The sequence below is a fragment of the Heloderma suspectum genome, chromosome 5 (genome assembly GCF_057233095.1).
Source record: "Heloderma suspectum isolate Gila_16-S chromosome 5, 16-S_ref, whole genome shotgun sequence".
NCBI classification, from domain to species: domain Eukaryota; kingdom Metazoa; phylum Chordata; class Lepidosauria; order Squamata; family Helodermatidae; genus Heloderma; species Heloderma suspectum.
Genome location: NC_139462.1, coordinates 227,963,053 through 227,982,934, shown reverse-complemented (window position 1 = coordinate 227,982,934; position 19,882 = coordinate 227,963,053). Strand labels below are relative to the sequence as shown.

Here is a 19,882-nt window from a genome sequence, read left to right as displayed (position 1 = left end):
GCCCAGACGGATGGGAATTTGTCATTTGAACTCAGGTTTGCACTGCATCTATTGTCCTGCTGGGGTGGCCTCTTCCTTCTCTTCTGCAGTTTCTCTTTTCTTGAGTTCAAGCCTAATCTGTGTCTTCTCCCATCCCTTCAGGGCAGGTTGTTTCCTCAGCCACCCTTCTGAGGGAGGGAGGGAGGGACCACCACGGGGAGCTAGATGGTGGCAGCTCACCAAGCTGAAAGCTACCTGCCATCAGTTTGTTGGGATATTTTTTTGTTGTCTCCTGCCTTTAGTGAACTGGGTTTGGCCAGCCCATTAGAGAAGCTTCCAAGTGTTATTGAGCAGCTTAAGTATGAGATTTCAGGCAAAGCCACATTACCCCCCTCCCCATATTATTATTTGCTGTGGAGTGTTCATCTAATTGAAACCTCTAGAGTATTTCAGATGTTTTGGACAACAAATTCCATAATCCCTGACCATTGGCTGTGCTGCTGGAGCTTGTGGGAGTTGTAGACCAAAACATCTGGAGGGCACCAGGTTGCCGTGTCCCTGTTCTAGGGTACTTCAGTCAATGTATATACATCCACTTAACACCTTTTTATACAATGTGGAAATCTTGTGAGTTTAAAACCAAGCAATTTATCTTTTATGTCATTTCAAAAGAAATTTTGCTATTACCTTTTCAAGCTTCCCTTGACAGCCATGAGGGCTAGAACCATACTGCATACAAACTGGGGTGGTGGGGGCAGGTGAAGTCTAGGGATTGGGGGAAATTGCCATGGAGGCTGGGATGTTATTCATAAGTTGTGTTGTGTTGATGGTAATTGAATGTTGCCGTTATAGCTCCTTAAAATTAGAAGGGATTAAAAAACCCATCCAGCTCAGCTTGTGACTCCTGATAGATCAAAGTACACATGTCGAGTTGAAACAGTGTGCCACAGGGAACAGCTGCATTGCAGGCAAGTCAGCTGTGACGCAAGTAGGAGCTATAGCTCAGTGGCAGAGCCCCGGCTTTGCATGCAGAAGGCCCGAGGTTCTATTCCTGGCATCTCCAGATAGGGCAGGAAAAAACTCCTGCCTGAAACCCTGGAGAGCCGCTGCTGCCAATCAGTGTCATCAATACTGGGCTAGATGGACCCAGGGTCTGACTCAGTATAAGGCAGGGTTGTATGTTCCTAAAGTGAATTAAGCAAACCAAGGCCCATGTTGCAGGGCAAAGCAGCCCTGGGTCACTGGCCATTCTGACAAAGGGAGAAATTTCTTCTTGACCTTAGGTGTGGTGAGCAGCCAGATAATTAATGATTATTTAATTAATTATCCCCACCAGATAATTGGATACTACTCCACACCACTGGTCTTCAGCCATGTCAATCCCTGATGACCCACAGGAATGGTCCCAGTCTGTCCCAGACTGAGTGCAACTGAAGCACTGGGATACACTTCACAAGTCTTCCTTCATAAACATATAAAGAGGGCCTTTTCTGCTGTGGCACCGCTGTTATGGAATGAGCTTCCCAGGGAGGCTCGCCTGGTGCCTACGTTGTGCTCTTTCCGGCACCAGGTGAAGACCTTTCTATTTTCCCAGGCATTTTACTGTTTTAGCTCTGTTTTAAATCTGTTACTGTATTTTAAATCTCTGCATTGCTGCTAGGTTTTATTTGGGGTTGTAGTTTTATACTGTGGTTTTAAACGGTTATATTTTATATTGTGTTTTATTATGTATTTTGTGGTTTTAATTGCTGTGAGCCAGCCAGAGAGTGTTGGCTATTGGGTGATATAGAAATGTAATAAATAAATATCCAGCTCCTTGACTTGCAAATAAAGCAAATGGCATACCTCTCATAGTTTTTAAAGAACTTCTGGTCCAGTCCTTACCATGTTGTCTTTGAAGCAAACCCTGTTCATATCTGTGGGATGTACTTCTAAGTAAGTATGCTTAGAAATTGAATCTTCTGCATTCCAATCTAAACTGGGGTGGACCCCTAGCTCAGTTTCAGAAGGTCCTGGGTAAAAACCCAGGACTTCAGATAGGAGGCCAGGGAAAGACTTTGGACAGCAGCTGCTGGGCAGACTGGACTATGCAGAGATAGCTGGACCAGTGGCCTGAGTCTGACTATCTAAGGCACCTTCTTCTGTTCAAGCACATCTTTTCCATTCTGCTACCTTGTTTAAGGGCCTAATGATGATTGGGCTTATAACAGGAACAAGGTCAGAGAGACACAAAGTCCTGTAGGAGACCAGTGGCATTTTGTTGCAAATTTGTCTTACAAAATAACCATCAATTTCTTTCTTTTCTGGTCAGTTGGCCTTAACCTTTCAGCTAGCAAAATTGCCCCCTTTTTGCTGAGCTATGCTCCCATATTACAAAAGTCTGGGGAAGGTTACCAAAGGACTTGCTATAAATAAGAAATGCAATTCAAAGTGTCTAAGCAGGAAACCTTTCTTGAGGCTACAATAAGAATTGTCTGCTACTCTTCATTTCTCCAGATGCCAGGTTGCTCTGTCTTTTCTCCCTCTGAACTTGCGTGCTTCCCAGAATATGCTTTGTTGATCTCTTCCTATGTTTATCTTTTGCCTTCCTTGCTGTCGTTCCAATGTAAACTGTGTATGGTAGATTTCATACCCCCACATCCAATGCTCAGAAGAAAAACAGCAGCACTCCAGTCTCCATGTAAAGCTACTGTTCTCTTCCCTTTCAATACACACTCCTGGACTCGATGGTCTTATAAGCCCCTTCCAACCCTGCTGTTCTATGATTCCTTCTCTGCCATTTGCTAATTTTATTTTATTTTTATTTATTTTTTTGCAAACTTGGAAGCATTCTCAAACTACCTGAATTGCATTGGGCTTGTGGCAGGGAAGCTGCTGACACACAGATTGGTACTGGTGTCAGCGATTCTCACTTATGTGTCTAGTGAATAGAGTGATATTGTTGGGCTCTGTCTGTATATGTGTGTTTTAAGCAAATGCTTTGGGCTCTTGAGACACTGTTTTCCTCTAGAGCTGGTGAGCTGTGGAAAGATGGAATATAAATATTTCGAATAAATAAGTAAATGTTCCAGGGTTGCTATGCTCAAGTTAAAATGCCGCCTTCTCTCTAAAGGTAGTGCTCACTTTGAAGCAGAAGGTGTGCTCTTTTGAGGTAAGTTCAGGGTATGGCTGAATCTTTAAGCCATGAAAAAGAGGGAGAAGCATGAAGAAAACTGCAGGAGGTGATTAGGGATTTGGGGGATGGTTTCTCATTGGCTCTCTCGAGGTGAAGGATTGGTAATTAAGGCTTTAGGCAGTCAAATATAGCTGGGCATTCTGCCTGCTCTTCCTTTCCCCTGTGTGATTAGGATCAGCTTGTAGCTCACAGAAAAGACAAGCAGGATTGTATTTTAAAAGGACCAAAGAAGAGCAAAAGGTAAGGTGTTAAAAGTTTGAGAGGGCTGATGTAGTATGGATGTCTGCCACTGGTACCCAGCAACTCTTAGGGGCTGGGGCTTCTTCCCCTTGTTTTGTTAATGAGTAAAGGATTGAATGTGAATTCAAATAGCCAGGATTCTTTCAAAAAGCTTCTGCTTGGGTGTGGGGGATGTATATTTGCTCGTATAATCTTACCACTCCTTGACAGTAAGGCAAGCAAATAAAGAATTGGAGGAACATAATGCTAAAACCCTAAAAATATCTGTAGATGTATCAGATGCAGGAGACCAGCCAGCGAAGCTGTTGGACCTTCAGATGACGAAGATGTGGAGAGAGTACTGGGGCAGATAGGAAGACTGCAGAGGGGCACCATGCATTCTTGCATGAGTTGTTGTTGCAGAAGGTCTTGGAGAGCGACCCATGCCTGAACCAATTTTCTCAGGGAGGGCATTTGAATAGTTAAGTAAAATAGAAGTGATGACAGAGAAAATTCTTGGACAAACTGACACATTACAAATTGACATCATCACATCTGGGCATCATCCACTGAAGAGAGCTTGAAAAGCCCAAATGTGAAATTTGATTTTCTAACAGAACTATGCAACTTGTCACTACAATCTTCTAACTGGAAGGTAGCCAACATACAACACATTTTTTTAAAGGCATCCACAGGGAATGTTGGATTTTCCGATGTTAGACTAAGAGCTGGTAAATTGCTGGAAAGCATTATTAAAGCTTGAACTATGGAGCTTCTAGAAGAACAAGTCTTGAGGAAGAGTCGGCATGGCTTCTGCAAAAAGATGTTCTGCGTCATGACCCTTTTAGAGTAATGTCAACTACAGAATGTCAGCTAGCATGTCAATTGAGGTGATCTTGTAGTTATTACATACTTGGCTAATGGCCATGCTGGCTTGGAACGATGGGAGTTGCTGTCCAACATCTCTGAAGGGCACCATGTTGGGGAAGGGTGGCATGAGTAAAATATGTGATTCACTGACCCAAGATGTGGCCATGGCCTCTAGCCTGGATGGCTTTCAGGGTGGATTAGAGAAATTAGCCATGATAACAGAACAGAACTTTGATGTTCAGAGGCAGTGTATATAAGTTTCTGGGGGGCAAACTGGACAGCTATTGCCCCATTTTTTGTGTGGGGGCTTTCTAGAAGTGTCTTCCAGGCCAGTGTGGGAAATGGGATGCTGGACCAGGTGGACATCTGATCTATTCCAGCAAAGCTCTTATATGTGCGTTTTTAGAATTTTGTTTCTAACCTTTGCCTTTTCCTGGGTATGCTTTCTGAATGAACAACGCAGATGTAAAGACAGACTCCTACAATTTTGATTGTGGGAACTGGGGCATTTGCATCTTTTCTTAGTTTTGTCATAACTTTTTGCAAGGTTCCACTGTGGCTTTTTTTTAACATGCTCCCGGACTCTTTGCATTGCACTGCATAAACAGATGCTTGTAATGTAATGTGGTAGCTCTTATGTCTGCAACAACCTTTTCTAAAATGTGCATCTTGGGAGAAGAATACGGCAACATGAGGAAACCATACCAAATTTAGCATGTATAAGTTACTCCAGGTGCAGGAGGTGGATTTCCCAATGCAACATTCAGAGCAAGGGGTGGGCGCAGAATACAAAACTGGGATGGGACAGTTCAGTGTAAAACAGGGCTGCAGCACCTCAGGCCTTCGCAAATTGTAAGTGGTACAGAAAAATAGCTCCATTTGTTCATAGGCAGCCAGGGCAGTACTCCTGCAGTGTTCTGCTTTTGGCCTTCTGACTCGAGCTTTGTGCTGGGAATTGGAGATGTACGGATAAAATCCATACAGTCTGCATTTCACAGATTGTCAGGTGTCTTTTGCTCCATTGCCCACTCATTAGGGGATTTGGATTTTTTCCAATTTCCTGAATTTGAATTCACATTTGCACAAATTTGCACATACAAAAATGCTCAAATCCCCCCCCCCGAGTGTGCAAATCCCTCAAAATGTGCATTTTCATTCTTTAACCTATGGGGAAAATGCTCATTTTTGGATGATTTTTTACTTTATGTATTTTTCTACGACTAAAGTTGCATAAAATTCTGGAAAGTAAAAAACCTGGTCTGCAGGTCCATGGAATCTGCGTGACTTGGGAAAAGCTGGTCCATTGCGGAATCCGTGGGCAAGATTCATAAAAATCCAAACTCATGTGATTCCATTGTGGATTTCTCCGACACCCCTACTGAGAATTACCCTTCTAGAATGGCTTGGATAAATGTTCTTTATGGGTGAATTTCTCAGACAAACATGCTTCAACTTTATCTCCCATTGGCTAAGCGATGGCCCTTGGGAGATTTGCATTTCCTTGAAACTACACAGGATGGAAAAGTGTTTGTAGGCTTTTAATATGTGCAAGGTAAGTATAATGCCACAGAGCATGAATAACACAATGGAAAATTAAGAACTGTCTGCTCTCTATATGCACAATAGTTGCTGTAGAATGGTGATTTGGCCTGATGGCTCCCTTTTAAAGTATCCCCTGACTGGTAATTGCCGAAGAACAGGGTTGTTTGGGGGCTGTTTTGTTTCTGTTTGTTTTTAAATCACTACTTAATGTTTTTGTTGTTGCTGTCTTACTGTGTTGCAGATCCAGTGCTAATCTTTTTAAATTGATTTTTTTTTTAAGTAGGAAAGAATTCTTCCTTGCATAATGGTGTGGGGGGATGAGGGGGGGGAGACTGACCCACACCTTAGCGAATGTGTCACCTCTTCCTGAAGTCTTGCACTCTGTTTCCAGACACAAACTGTTCTGGTCATAGCTCACCTCTTAATGCCCACAGTCCTTCTTGACTCTTTGCTTCCAGGCCTGTTAAGCCTGGCAGTCTTGCTGCTACCCTCAGTGTGAAGTTTGGTGGTTGCTAGGCATGGATAGGGGCCGCGGTGGCTTAGTGGTTAAGAAGCTGAACTGCAGACTGGAAGGTCGGCAGGTCAGCAGTTCGAGACCCGAGTGCTGCGTGACGGAGTGAGCTCCCATCTTCAGTCCCAGCTTCTGCCAACCTAGCAGTTCGAAAGCAAGAAATTGCAAGTAGATAAATAGGTACCGCCTCGGCGGGAAAGGTAACAGCGTTCCGTGCACCTCGGTGTTCAGTCACGCCGGCCACATGACCACGGAAGCGTCTTGGGACAGCCCTGGCTCTTCGGCTTAGAAATGGGGATGAGCACCGCACCCTAGAGTCGGACACGACTGGTTGGGGACACCTTTTTACCTTTTTAGGCATGGAAATGGGTCTGAGGTGAGGAAAGGTATTGGAGTAATGGCAGCTGAGGTACTAAAGGAACGGATGGCTCTCTAAAGCTATGAAAACAGGGTTATTCCCCAGTGCCATTCACAGAAAGAAGTGACGTTGTGCGGAAGGTGGCTCTCTCCTAGTTACGGGTATCCCAAATACAGCGTCGCTTCTCCCATCCCTCTCAATATCAGCGCGGCTCCTCTCACACCAGTGTTGACCTGTGGTTCAGAAGAACTAAGACATGGAGAGGTGTGGGGCATTGCCCTGTCTTTCTGCAGCAGGGGTGTCAAACCTCTTTCAGCCCAAGGAATGAATCCCATTTTGGAGAAGCTCCAGAGCTACGTTCCAAATATGCTAAAATCCAGCATATTTTAGCTTAAAGCGCTTCCTGCCAATAGCTCAGCCTTAGGAGAGGCGCTTCAGCCCTTTAACTTCAGAAAAGCATGGAAACCACCAAAAGATCGGTGGTTGGGTGAAATAGGGTGGAGCCAGGGGAAGGGAGTGGGGCTACCTGGGGACCCCCAGAGAACCAGATTGGGACCCCAGATGGGCTGTATTTGTCCCCTGGGGCTGTTTTGCACCCCTGTTCTAGCCCTGTTCTACAGAGTATTGAAGGTGGTTATACACTATTCAAAGGCATCAGAAAGCAGGTGTCTCTGTTGAAGCATCCATTTTCCTTTCTCCAGTTATGACGGGACCAAGACCTGTTGTCCTGAGCGGGCCTTCAGGTGCAGGGAAGAGCACTCTGCTGAAGAAGCTGCTGAAGGATTACGAGAACGTCTTTGGCTTCAGCGTCTCCCGTGAGTGAGTTAATTTCTGCCATGCCACTGTGTAATGGCCCCAGGAGTGTAACCAAGTCACCTATAGTTTTAGAGGGGCCTAGAGATCCATAATGCTTTGCTCATTAGTGCAATTCCCTTGCTAGTGGGCCTCTGAGCCTGTGAGATGAGTCAAAGGTCGATAGCGCGGCCTCAGCACATTCCATTCTAACAAAGGCAAGTATCTTATCAGGGCCCAGGATGTGCCTGAGAAGTGAGGCTGTGTTTATGCCGAGTTACAGGTGGCTGTGCTGGGAAAGTTCTGATTGTTTTCCTTCTGAACAAGCACTGTTAGTCTATGCTGAGAAAGTTGCAGATGAATGCTAATTAAGGCTTGCCTCTGTCATGCTGCCTCACTGCTAAAATGTATGGTATAAAACCCATTTGACCCCTTGGCTCTGGGTTCAGAGAAGCTGTCTGATCCAACCATTGGGTATGCCTGTGTGCTGTAAGTTACTCAATAAAGTACTCCTTGTAAGTAAACAAGGAGTACTTGTTTTTGTGAACCGCCCAGAGAGCTTCGGCTATTGGGCGGTATATAAATAAATAAATAAATAAATAAACAAACAAACAAACAAACAAACCTGGATCTGATTTATCACTATCTTGGCCCCTCTAAATTAAGAGGCCTGCTGCAGGGGCAATACACACTGGGAGCACAATGCCTTCACGTTGAGGGTGTTGCAAGGAAGGGGCAGTGGGACCTTCAGTATCTCCCCTCCGTGAAGCCAGCATCACCGTGCGATGCATTTTAAGCCTCCTGCGCTCAAAGGGCTGGCCCCTGTGCTGGGAGGTGTGCAGATGGAATGCAGCAAAAGCCGAGAACTTGAATGGACAACTTTGTCCCACCCAGACCTTCCCCCGAACATAAATCTCTGCTTATATTTAAGATGATGATTAACATTTTTACCTCTCTCTCCCTCCAAGGAGCTCAGGGCAATGTACATGTTTCTTTGACCCCCTACCCATTTTATCCTCACATCAACCCTGCAAGGTAGTTTGTGACTGAGTTTGTGACTGGCCCGTGGTCACCCAATGAACTTTCTGGCTTGTGTGGGAATTTGAACCTGCATCTCCCCAGTCCTAGTTCTACTCCAATACCCTAACCACTCGCCAGAAATTTAATTTAATGATCTTTTACTGAATAGTATTTTGAACTCTGGGCCCATCACTCCGTGGCTGAACATCTGCTTTGCAGGCAGGAAGTCCCAGCCTCCATCCCTGGGATCTCCAGTAGGAAAGGATCAGGTGATAGGTGACTCAAAAGGCCTTGGGGAGCTGCTGCCTTTCAGCAGGCAATATTGGGCTGGATAGGTCAGTAGTCTGACCCCGTATAAGGCTGCTTCACGTGTTGCTTTAACTTGTGGCAGGCGTACTTCCAAAATTATTCCACATACACATTGTTGTTGTTTATTCGTTCAGTCACTTCTAACTCTTTGTGACTTCATGGACCAGCCCACGCCAGACCTTCCTGACAGCCCTCGCCACCCCCAGCGACTCTAGACATAGACATACAGTGTGTCTATGGATTACTTCCCTACCTGGGGTGATTCCCCCGTCCCTTTTCTCTCCGTTCTCATTACACAAGCAGCATCCATTCCACCAACTTTGCTCACTTTCTTCTTCCGTCAGAGCAGCCTTCCCCAACCTGGTGCCCCCCAGATGTCTTGGACTGCAACTCCCATCATTCCCAGCCAGCCTGTGTTGCGGTCCCACACATCTGGAGGGTGCCAGATTGGGGAAGCCTGCCTCAGGGGATGCTCCTGATCCCTCTGCACAGGAGTTGGTGGAGTGCCGCCTGGTCATATGACGCTGCATTGCACCCCAGAGAAGAATACAACTTGGGATGTATTTGGCACCCAGTTTTCTCTTCTCCCCATCAAGAAATTGTCTTTTGTATCCAATTTGTTCTCTTTCTTTTTTCTCTTACCTCTCCACCCCATCGGCTTTGTACAACCAACATCCAGGCCATTCCTCCTTCCCTGCTTACCCCTTTGCTGCACACAAATCCTTCTGCCTGTTGATCTGCTTTAAAAAGCTAGGCAGGAGAAATGGATAATAGCCTTTGGCCTGGCTATATTTGTTTTTAAAATCCAAGCCTTAAATTAAACTGAGACGGGTTGTTTAGATCCTTGCGGGGCTGTAGGTGAACTAGAGTATTCCTTTGCCTTTAGGTTTTCCAGGCACATCACAAAGCATGTCAGCTTTTATGGTCTGTGTGTGTATAAAAAAAAAAAAGTATATATATTGCTTTCAGATACCACAAGACAACCAAGACCTGGAGAACTGGATGGAAAGGGTGAGTGTCGAGATTCTGTCACCACTGTAGGAACTGACTCTTTCCCTGGGACTGTGAAAGAAAGGCTGTAGCTCAGTAGAAGGACACCTGCTTTGTATGCATAAGGTTCCAGGTTCAATTCCCGACAGCTCCGGGCATTGCTGGGAAAGATCCTGCCAGTCAGTTTAGGCAATACACTGGAAGCTGCCTTCTATATGAGGTTGGGTAGAGTTATTTTAATTAATTAATTAATTGATTAATTAATGCATGTATCCCCCCCCCCTTTTTTTCCCCTCTTGCAAGGAACCCAAGGTGTTCCTTACTTGGTCCTCCTATCGATTTTATCCTCACAACAACAACCCTGTGAGGTAGGTTAGGCTGAGAGTCAGTGACTGGCCCAAAGTCACCCAGTGAGCTTCCTGAGTCCCAGTCCAACACTCTAACCACAATGCCACACTGTCCCTCATTTGGAGTATGTGGAGACTTGAGAGTAGGAGCAGATGGCGGATATTTTGGCCAACAGGTTCTGTTGAACACTGCAATGGCTTGCTCTCCCTCAAGCTCAGAACCCATTTTTTCTTCCTCAGGGCATGCACACAATGCTGTAGATTTAAAAACAATTGCCTTTTTTCTGGTTGAGGTGGTAGATCTTGGATACTGATGTCTTTTACTCTCTTAGAGCTAGGCTGCACAACTCGTGACCTGCCAAGCTGAATGCAGCCTTCAGTTAAACCTTCTTTCGTGGCCTGCCTTCAGCAGGCTGGGTTGTCCAGTACCTGGCAGGCAGCAGTACATGGCTGGGGGTTTGTGTGTGGCTAACGCCATGCAGCCACGCCTTGGGAAAATAGACACTTTGTCTTCTGGGGCAGGATGCCAGTGGTTGGAGCTTGCTTTTGTGGGATTTCCTGTTGGTCCCTATGGAGTCCCTGGTGCCCCCCAGATGTGTTGGATGGCAACTCCCATCAGTCCCAGCCAGTATGGCCATTGGCCCTGGAATGATGGGAGCTGCAGTGAGACACATCTGATATGAATACTGTTGCATCTCACGTTCTGACTTCTAAAGCTCTTGAGAAGGCTCGCAAGCGGATTAGTTTGAAACCCAGTAAGAACATCAAGAGAGGCTGTACAATAAAGCAGCAGGAAACACCACAATGAAAACATAAAAAATGGTAAGAGCAGCGGCTTAGAAACCAGATAAGGAGATCTTGCACGAGAAACAGGATGGACTTTGCTGGCCGTCTAAAAGTTAACAAGGAGGCTGTCTTCAGGTAGTGCCATAATGTGGGTGTCACTGCAAAATAGACCCTTTGCCTGCTGCCTCATCTCAAGAACCTCTGAAGATTATCTCTGCTGACAGGCAGATTCGTGTGTGAGAGGGCAGCCTTTTAGACAAGGTCTGCTTTCTCCCATATTTAATCATATTTATATCTGGGATTCTTCCATATTAAGAGATCACGTAGCCTATGTCCACCTTAGCTGTGGTTCTCTCTCTCCTCCGCTCCCTTGAGCTCTTCTTATAAGATGTATTTTGATAGAGTTATGGATGGTTAGGTTGGTGGGGTTGATTATTTTGGAAGCAGGGAAGGACCTTTCTTACGAGAGCATTGGAGTAAAAAGAAGGTCGTATATTTCCAGTGGTGTACCTTCAGAACACTTCAGCGTGTGTCTCTGAAGATATGTGTACATGATAAGCATGTAGCTCTATAAAACAACATTTCTCCCCAGATTATCATTTTGTGACCAGAGAAGCGATGCAGAAGGAAATTGATGCTGGGGAATTCATTGAACACGCAGAGTTTTCTGGAAACATGTACGGCACAAGGTATGTAATTCGAGTAGGACAAGAGCAATATGCTTGCTGTTGTACCGAAGGGCAAGCATATTCCTTTTCTGCTGCCGTCTGTTCAATGTATCACTGTGATCATGAGGAAACTTGGATTTAGAATGAAGTACAATAAAAACCTACAATTTTTGGAATTCCCAGCAAGAAACTGTGTGCCGCACAAAAAGGCCTCTGCATGTCTCCCACTCATGTCATAGGATATTTTAGATCTAGATTCAGATGAACATACCTTTTTTTTTTTAGTGCCGAACATAAATTGTCCTTTCAAGTTGCCCTGTGTTGGTATGCCAAGTAGGTTGCCCGAGGGAGCACAATAGACCCCCATTACCCAGGGGTGTTGAACCTCTTTCAGCCTGAGGGCCGAATTCCATTTCAGAGAAGCTCTCGGGGTCTGCATTCCCCTGGTGGGCGGGGCTGAAGGCAAAAGGGGCGAGGCCAAAAATACCAGCATGTTTTAGTTTATTGCCAGTAACTAAGCCCTAGGAGAGGCATTTCAACCTTTTAGAATGGGGGGAAAGCTGCAGAAAAGCTGGGAAGCCACCAAATGACTGGTGGTTGGGGGACAGGGGTTGGGCAGGAGAAGAAAGAATGGCCTTTTGGGGAACCCTAGAGGGCTGGATTCCAACCCCCAGGTGGGCCAGATTTGGCCCACAGGCCTGAGGTTCAACACCCTGCTGTAACCCATGCTTGTTGGACAAGATAGATATTCATAATATGCCTAAGCTGTGGCGTCTGTCTGTCTGGCCATACACCAGTCATTTGATGGTGTTCCAGCTTTTGCTTGTTTTTCCCCCGTTCTAGGCTTAGTTACCTTTTGCCTCTATCCATGCCCACTACTGGAATGCAGCCCCCCAAGAGCTTCTCTGAAATTGATTTTGCCTCTTGGGTTGAAAGAGGTTCCCTGCCCCTGTCCTAAATAAATAAAAATAATCCTTGTTAGAACAGTGTCATTGTACAATTTTGGGAAGCTGAAAGAACAATGTGTGTCATTTTCTGTTATCGAAAACCCCCACACTTTCTAATTGTTTCCCCTGCTGGAGGTCATCTGTTGATTGTGCTGGAGGTCATCTGTTGATTGTTGCAGCCACACATTTTTAGATGCTAGTTACAGATAGCTGCAACTTGCTGACAGGTTCAAGGCGCTAGTCCTCAAGGCCCTGTTTTTGTTGCAAAAACTCTTCTTAGGAAACAGCATCTCCACCTAATGAGCATTAACCACTCTCCTCAGCAAAGCAGCTATCCAGGCCGTCCAAGCGCAGAACCAGATCTGCATCCTGGATATTGACATGCAAGGTGTGAAGAACATCAAGAAAACTGACCTTAAACCAATCTACATCTCCGTTCAAGCCCCGTCCATAGAAATATTGGTGAGTATGACTGTGGGGCGACTTACAATACTCAGCAATTGTCATTGTAACTAATGCAGTGGAATGTCAGTGTATGCAAACGTTTACATAATAAAATAAGCAATAACGGCAACGGATTCCAAAATCCACAGTCCAATAATACGTTTATTAGGGCCAACCAAATGGTCAAACACACAAAGTGAGCAAACCTTTGAGTTCTCTAGAACTTTTCATCAGGTTTGGATGTTAAGCAAAGCAGGGTGGGGAAGGAGAAAAAGTGCTGGCTTGATGTTGTAGCCGCAAAATCTGCATTTAGTCACAGACTTAATGTGGAGGTTGCAGACTTAACAGGATTAGGCTCGACCAGGTGCTATGCAGGTTTCAAGTTTTACCTTGGACTGCCGGGACAAAGAAATGCAGAATGGCTGATCCCTGTTTTTGTAAATATAAAATCCAGCAGTTACCCACATTGGGGTTGAGCTGTATATGAAACAGAGATTGTGTGGTAGACAACAGTTTCTCTTTTTTATTTTTATTTTTTACTTATTTTTTCTTTTTCTTATCTGTGTGTGTGTAAATAGACACACACACACACACACACTTGGATTTGTATATATCCATAGCAATGAATACATATGAAATGCAGATATATGACATTACAACTCTCTAGCAATTATACATAGGTTTCAAGAAAAGTGGACCAGATATCCAAATAAGTATTCATTTGAAGGTTGTGTCCATATACAACCTGTTCAAATATTGAAAGCATTGAAAGGTCCTCAATCCATTGCATTATAGGAGTGAACGTTTATTTAAGGGGAGACATGATAGAGGTCTACAAAATTAGGCATGGTGTGGAGAATGTGGATAAGGAGACATTTTTCTCCCTCTCTCAAAATACTAGAACTCCAAGGGGTCATCCCATGAAGCTGATTGGTGGGAGATTCAGGACAGAAGAAAGGAAGGGCTTCTTCACACAGCGCATAGTCAAACTATGGAATTCACTACCACAGGGTGTAGTGATGGCCACCAATTTGGATGGCTTTAACAGGGGGTTGGACAATTCCTGGAGGAAAAGTCTATCAATGGCTACTAGTCCTGATGGCTATATGCTACTTCCAGTACCAGAGGCAGTGAGCCTGTGTACACCAGTTGCTGGGGAACATGGGTGAGAGGGTGCTGTTGTGCTCATGCCCTGCTTGTGGGCTCCTGGTCAACAGCTGGTTGGTCACTGTGTGAACAGAATGCTGGACTAGATGGACCCTTGGTCTGATCCAGCATGGCTCTTCTTATGATGTTATCCTTACAGTGTTATAATATCAGTCTTTTTAGCTGTCAAAAGGGCATGAAGAATCCATTTACGCTGACCACTCGTTAATGTCCATGAAGTGGGTAAATACTTTGAAAGAGCATGTACATCAGCAAATATTAAAGACTGTTCCAGTACAAAAATTCCCCATATAGTTATCTCTTCCCAGTTTTTCTCTTTTTCAAACCTGCCTAGAGATACCCAACCTCTTTCCAAGTCTTGATGCTATATTGAGAAGGCAGGTGGTTGTGGATGTTGAGGCAGCTTCCCTTCCCTTCCCTGCATGAATGGAGGATGGAGAGATGCTTGTCCTGCATTTCCAAGTTGCTGTCTCCATGCTCAAACTCTTTGGGGAACTGAGAGTAACCTCCCTGGTTACTCTCTTCCCCCATCAGCAGCTGAGGAACCTTGAAGTGAGAGTCATTTGAGACAATCCTAACATGAATTCTGTGAGAGAAATGCACGATGCTGAAGGCAAGTGTCTTGGATGGCTTTGAAAGGGAGTTTAGCTAAATTTGTGGCCATCAATGGCCATCAGCTAGGAGAGCAAAATGGAATCTCTATGTTCAGAGGCCTTTTGTCGCTTCTGAATGGCGGATCCTGGGGACAAGGAACAGGAGAGAGTTTTGCCTTCATAACCTCCTTGTGAGTTTCCTGGAAGCATCAGGCCATCCACCATTCTAAACAGAGCACTGGATTGGTTAGATTTCTGATACTATCCAGCGAGGCTCTTCTTACGTTCCTACAATGCACCAGACTTGGAAACTATCATGAGAGATGATTTCCCCCAGTCTAGATCAGGACTAGGCAACCTGGTGCCCTCCAGATGTTTTGGACTACAACTCCCACATTCCCTGACCTGAGGCCATACTGGCTGGGGCGTATGAGAATTGTAGTCCAAAACATCCAGAGAACCCCAGATTCCCTACCCCTCCTCCAGATGGTTTCTGCATCATTGGTAAAATGAGCTGCCAGCTAATGCAGTAAAGACCATGCAGCATCAGGGGTTGGGCCCCAGGTATAATGACCTTCCTCCACTTTTATAATACTTGGATATGTTTTTTAAAACTCACTCTAGTTAAAGGAGCCATGTTTTGGTGGTTCTAATTTTCTCCTCTTCTCGCTGCCTTGAATACCTGCAGAACAACCAGTAATGTTTGTTGAAGGGATGTTTAGATGTCTCTTTGACTTCATTCTAAATGCATTAGAGTTAACTAGGTCATACTGAAATGCACTGAAAAATGTGCCATGTGGTACTTAATCAGCAGGTCCATGGTTCTCTTCTTTCTTCCATGCGTACGACCTGTGCCAGTATGGAGCATTGCGAGGAAGAAAGAGGGAAACCCTTGGGCAGTGTGAGGATTTCCAAACAATGATGGAGCGTGTGAATTTTGTTTTTCGCTGGGCTTTAGGAAAAGAGGCTACGGGACAGGCGGACAGAAACTGAGGAGAGTTTACAGAAGCGGCTGAACGCAGCTTGCATCGACATGGAACTTAGTGAGTACGCAGGAGTTACAATGTGTGCATGCTGTTGCCCTTGTGTCCTGCTTGTGGGCTTCCCAGAGGCAACAGAAAGCTGGACGAGATAGGCATGTTGCCCAGAGGCGATGGTTCTTTTTAGGATTCAGAATATAATGAACGCACCAATGGGTGAAGGCTAAAGATTTTATTAAGTAGGAGCAAATTAACAGAGTAAGTAAAGCAGAACACCGCAATGCAATGCTTACAGCAAACAACTGCAAAGCAAGATCATAAACTGATATCTCTACAGTTGCTGGGAATCCCATCTAAATATGGCAATGGATGTGGCTCCAATACCAGCCTCTGGTACGCAGCATCTTTCTGGATCAGCCTGCGTTGAGGTCCCACCCTGAGAGTGTCTTTGGGATTCATATATACCGTTGTGCTGATATCAATCCCACCCTTACTTCAGTGCTTTCAAGAGTGTTTGGCAGTAAGCCAGCATAGATGACTCCATCCCAGCCACACTGGGTAACCTGGAGATCTCCCCACAGGCTTATTTACTAGACTCTCGAGTTGTTCAGTCTCAAAGAAGATAACTGGCTCTGGGAACTAATGAGGAGAAGAAGCATTGCTTAACTTAAAGCAACTGGCCCAGCCGGAAGTCTAGGCACAGAAGAAGTCATTGTTGTACACCACTAACTCCTCGAAATAACAGTTGTCTGCTGCATTTCCACTACAGTAGACCTTTAATCTTCTTACATTCCTTTGCAGCCTTCCCTAACATGGTGCCCTGCAGATATGTTGGACGACAACTCCCAGCACCCCCTAGCCAGCATGTTGGGAGTTGTAGTCCAGTACATTTACGGGGCACCAAGTTGGGGAAAGCTGTTCTTTTGAATATGAGAAAGGGAGATGGCAGGGAGAGAGAAAAAAACACACGGGTAGAGCTGACTTGTGTATGGTGGGCTACCCAGAATGTGGGCCTGCCCCATCCTTTTCTACTGGACCTGTGGAAGGAGCAGGGAAGGCATGGCAGGGGCCTTATTTTCCAGGTCCATCAGAAGAGGTTTGGTGCTTGTTTATTTAAAGTGGGTTTTTTTATCCTGCACCTCAACCCAAAAAAGCCTCCCAGAACAGCTTACAGTCAATCCGCTAAAAAGGACGGCCCCTGCCTTCTGGCTTACAATCTAAAAAGACATGACACACAAGGAAAAAGGGATGGGGTGAGAAGAGGAAAAAGTTAAGCAGACAGTCAGCAGGGAACTGTCTTACAGAGCAACAGCAACCTTTTGCCCTGGGAACGGCCACACAGTCAAGGCAGTCAGCTACAAGAAGCCTCTTCCTGAGGGCTGACGGACACATAGAGAGGCAGAGTCCCACCTGCCCAGCATGGGGAGGAAGGGGAGTTCTTGGATGCTGAACATCTCAGTCATTAATGTATCTGTGACTCGTTATATTTGGAGGGAGCAAAAGGATGAAAGGGGCCTTTAAAGGACTGTGCGTGTCCAAGGTCTTCTGACTTGGGGTTCTCTCGTTTCATTTGTGTCTGTTAATTGACCAGGTAAGGAGCCCGGCCTTTTTGACTTGATCATCATTAATGACGATGTGGAACACGCGTATACCAAACTGAAGGACATGCTTGTGGAGGTGAGCTCTCCCTTCTCCATTTACATTTGCAGAGAAGCTTCCTGAGTCATGGGATTCAGTCTGAGCCCCCTCCCTTTTCCCAAAGCCCAAGCAAACGTGGAACTGCTGTTATCTCTGCAGATCAAAGGAAAATGGCTACATAAATTAGTAGGGCAGCGTTACACAACCTTTTTGGTCCCGGGGGCAGTGCTGGGTGTCTGCTGAGGGTGGTGGGGGGGCACATATACACATGCACATTCACGCATCCACACTTACATGTAACACACACCACCCAGTGGCATGCATGGGTTGCCGTGGGGGGGGGGGGGTTGCTGAGGGAGGGAGGAGGCTGCAGCCACCCTAACCAGATTGCTGCTTTATCAATTATTTCCTGGGAAATTTTAGGCACTGAAAAAGTGGTCTAGGAACGGGCTGTGTGGTTCTTGCCATAGAAGCCCCATTCCTAAGCATCCCAGGGAGCAGGCAGGAGCCTTTGAGCACTGCTTCCTAGGAGGCTCTGGGGTGCTCTAGGAATGAGACTTCAATGGCAGAAAACATAAAGCCTGTTCTTAGAGAGGTTTTTTTTTCTTCTTTTTTCTGGTGGTGGTAGATGCTGGGGGTCTGGGCAGGGCACTAAAAGAAACTGGGGGAAGTTACTGTGAAAAGGCCAGTTTCTCTAGTTCTTTTGGATGGTCAGTCAACACTGGAAGAAGATTAGACACACGGTCTGCACAGTAAACCCCTCCTATATGCACGCCTAAAAACTGGTTGTCTCCTTGAGCCTCACAAAGCCATTAGCTGAGCCTGCGATGCCACGGAATATTTACAAACATTCTGACTTCTGAAGGGCGAAATGTCTCACAAGATCCTAAAAAGTCTGACTGCTTTGAAGTAATTGCACTGGGGTTACCTGTGAGAAAAACATCACGTGGGTGATAGGAGTAACTGGGTGTTGCAACATAGGGAGCCAGAACTCTTGTAAGGGAGCTGAGGACGAGGAGCCATGGGGCTGGAGACAAGGATACAGCAAAGGGATTTGGAGGTGGACAAGGAAGAACGTAAAGCTGTTTGCTGTTAGTGGGAAGAGGTGAGGAGGGTCAAAATAGCCAAGAAATCTTTGGCAGTTCTCTAGGGTGGCGGTTCTAATAATTTGGCCCTTCCACATCCAATCAGGTCGCCCAGATATGCAAGTTGAGGCCAAAGGAGTCAAGGAGAACAGCCCATGCTTCTGTCTGGAGACCACGTAGAGGGTTGTGGCCCCAGCGCTTTGTATGTGGAACCTGTCTGTGTTAGGCTGCACTAGGACCGGAGTGCTTGATGGGCTTTCTTGTGAACTCAGTGGTGACAGGATTATAAGAGTCTGATGCATATTTATGCAATAAGATGTATAGACCACATTCTCTAGAGGGCTCAAGGAGAGTAATGGCAGTTGTATGTAAACGGGTCCTCTCCTTGAAGGGCTCATAATTCAAGTTACGTAGAGCTCTGAGGAAACAAATGAAAAGGTAATTTTTCCACAGGGTGAAGCTCCAGGGGGATTGTCTGTCTGCTTGTCATGTATTTAAATGCTTGACACATTTGCTCTAGAATCCTATGCAAGTTCCCCCTCCACCAGTCAAACCAAGATCCCTCTTCTTTTACAGCAGTTATTTTCCCTTTGGACACTTTTTCTGAAGATCATCTGCTTTCAGTTTGGAGCGTGTGGTGATCTGGTCTCCATAGCTTTGGGGTCTCGAGCACGGAGCCTGTAGGCATGAATGTGCACGCAGATACCTTTCTTGGTGCCTGCCAGGCTCTCTGCTCCCCTCCTGGTTTTTATTTTATTTTATTTTTAAAGAAGTTGTTGTTTTACTTATAAAAAATTAACTGAGAGGCTGGCATGCTGCAAAGTGAAGTGTCCACCTCCAGTGCTATCTTAATTTCCAGGAGTGCCCTGGCTCCCATGACTCTCAGCCTCATCAGTTCGCCTTCTGTGAAATGGGTGTTGGAACTGAAAAATGTGGTTTTGTGTTTGGGAGCTCAGATCTCACTTCTGCCATTTTGTGAATGGCCAAGCAACCCCACCCATGGCAACCATTTTGTGAGAGTGCCCATGACACTCAACATTCTAAATGTGCCCACTGACCCAAACAGGTTGGGGGCCCCTGCCATAGCTTGATCTAGGAGTGCCTCTTTGGGTAGGTGGATTGCCCAGTGCTGGGCTGGAGGCCCCTTCTCTCTTACGATCCAATGCTTTCTGCTGCTTCATATCTGTGTGTCTTAACAAAGCAATAAGAGGTGTGGACATCTCCGCACATTGCTGCGAGTTAAATGCATCCCTCCTTCTCCTTGTAGGAAATCCAGAAGGTGCGGGGGTCGAAGAGATCATGAACCTCCAAGTTATAGATGCTTCAGTCTTGCAGACATTCCAGGCGTCTTTTGCTGCTTCTTGTTCTGTGCTAGAGAGAATTGGACATGCACATTCCCTTTTAGCCGGATCTCCCATGAAATTCTCCTAGGGCACTTTCTATTAAAGAAGAAAATATCAAA

General features: G+C 45.6%; 1 protein-coding gene across 3 annotated transcripts in view; it reads left to right on the top strand.

Moving 5' to 3' along the window:
* The window catches only part of GUK1 (guanylate kinase 1), a 23,724-nt gene extending 3,842 nt beyond the window's left edge, over positions 1–19,882 (top strand). For 2 of the 3 annotated variants that reach the window (XM_084859468.1, XM_084859470.1), the window contains exons 2-8: positions 7,356–7,469; positions 9,745–9,786; positions 11,491–11,587; positions 12,837–12,975; positions 15,676–15,760; positions 17,289–17,374; positions 19,688–19,882. In XM_084859468.1, coding sequence (XP_084715594.1) covers positions 7,356–7,469; positions 9,745–9,786; positions 11,491–11,587; positions 12,837–12,975; positions 15,676–15,760; positions 17,289–17,374; positions 19,688–19,723 — 599 coding nt within the window. In that variant the 3' untranslated portion in view covers positions 19,724–19,882. Of the gene's footprint in view, positions 1–1,315; positions 1,550–7,355; positions 7,470–9,744; positions 9,787–11,490; positions 11,588–12,836; positions 12,976–15,675; positions 15,761–17,288; positions 17,375–19,687 lie in introns of all 3 variants that reach the window. The other variant, XM_084859469.1, reaches the window with a different exon arrangement.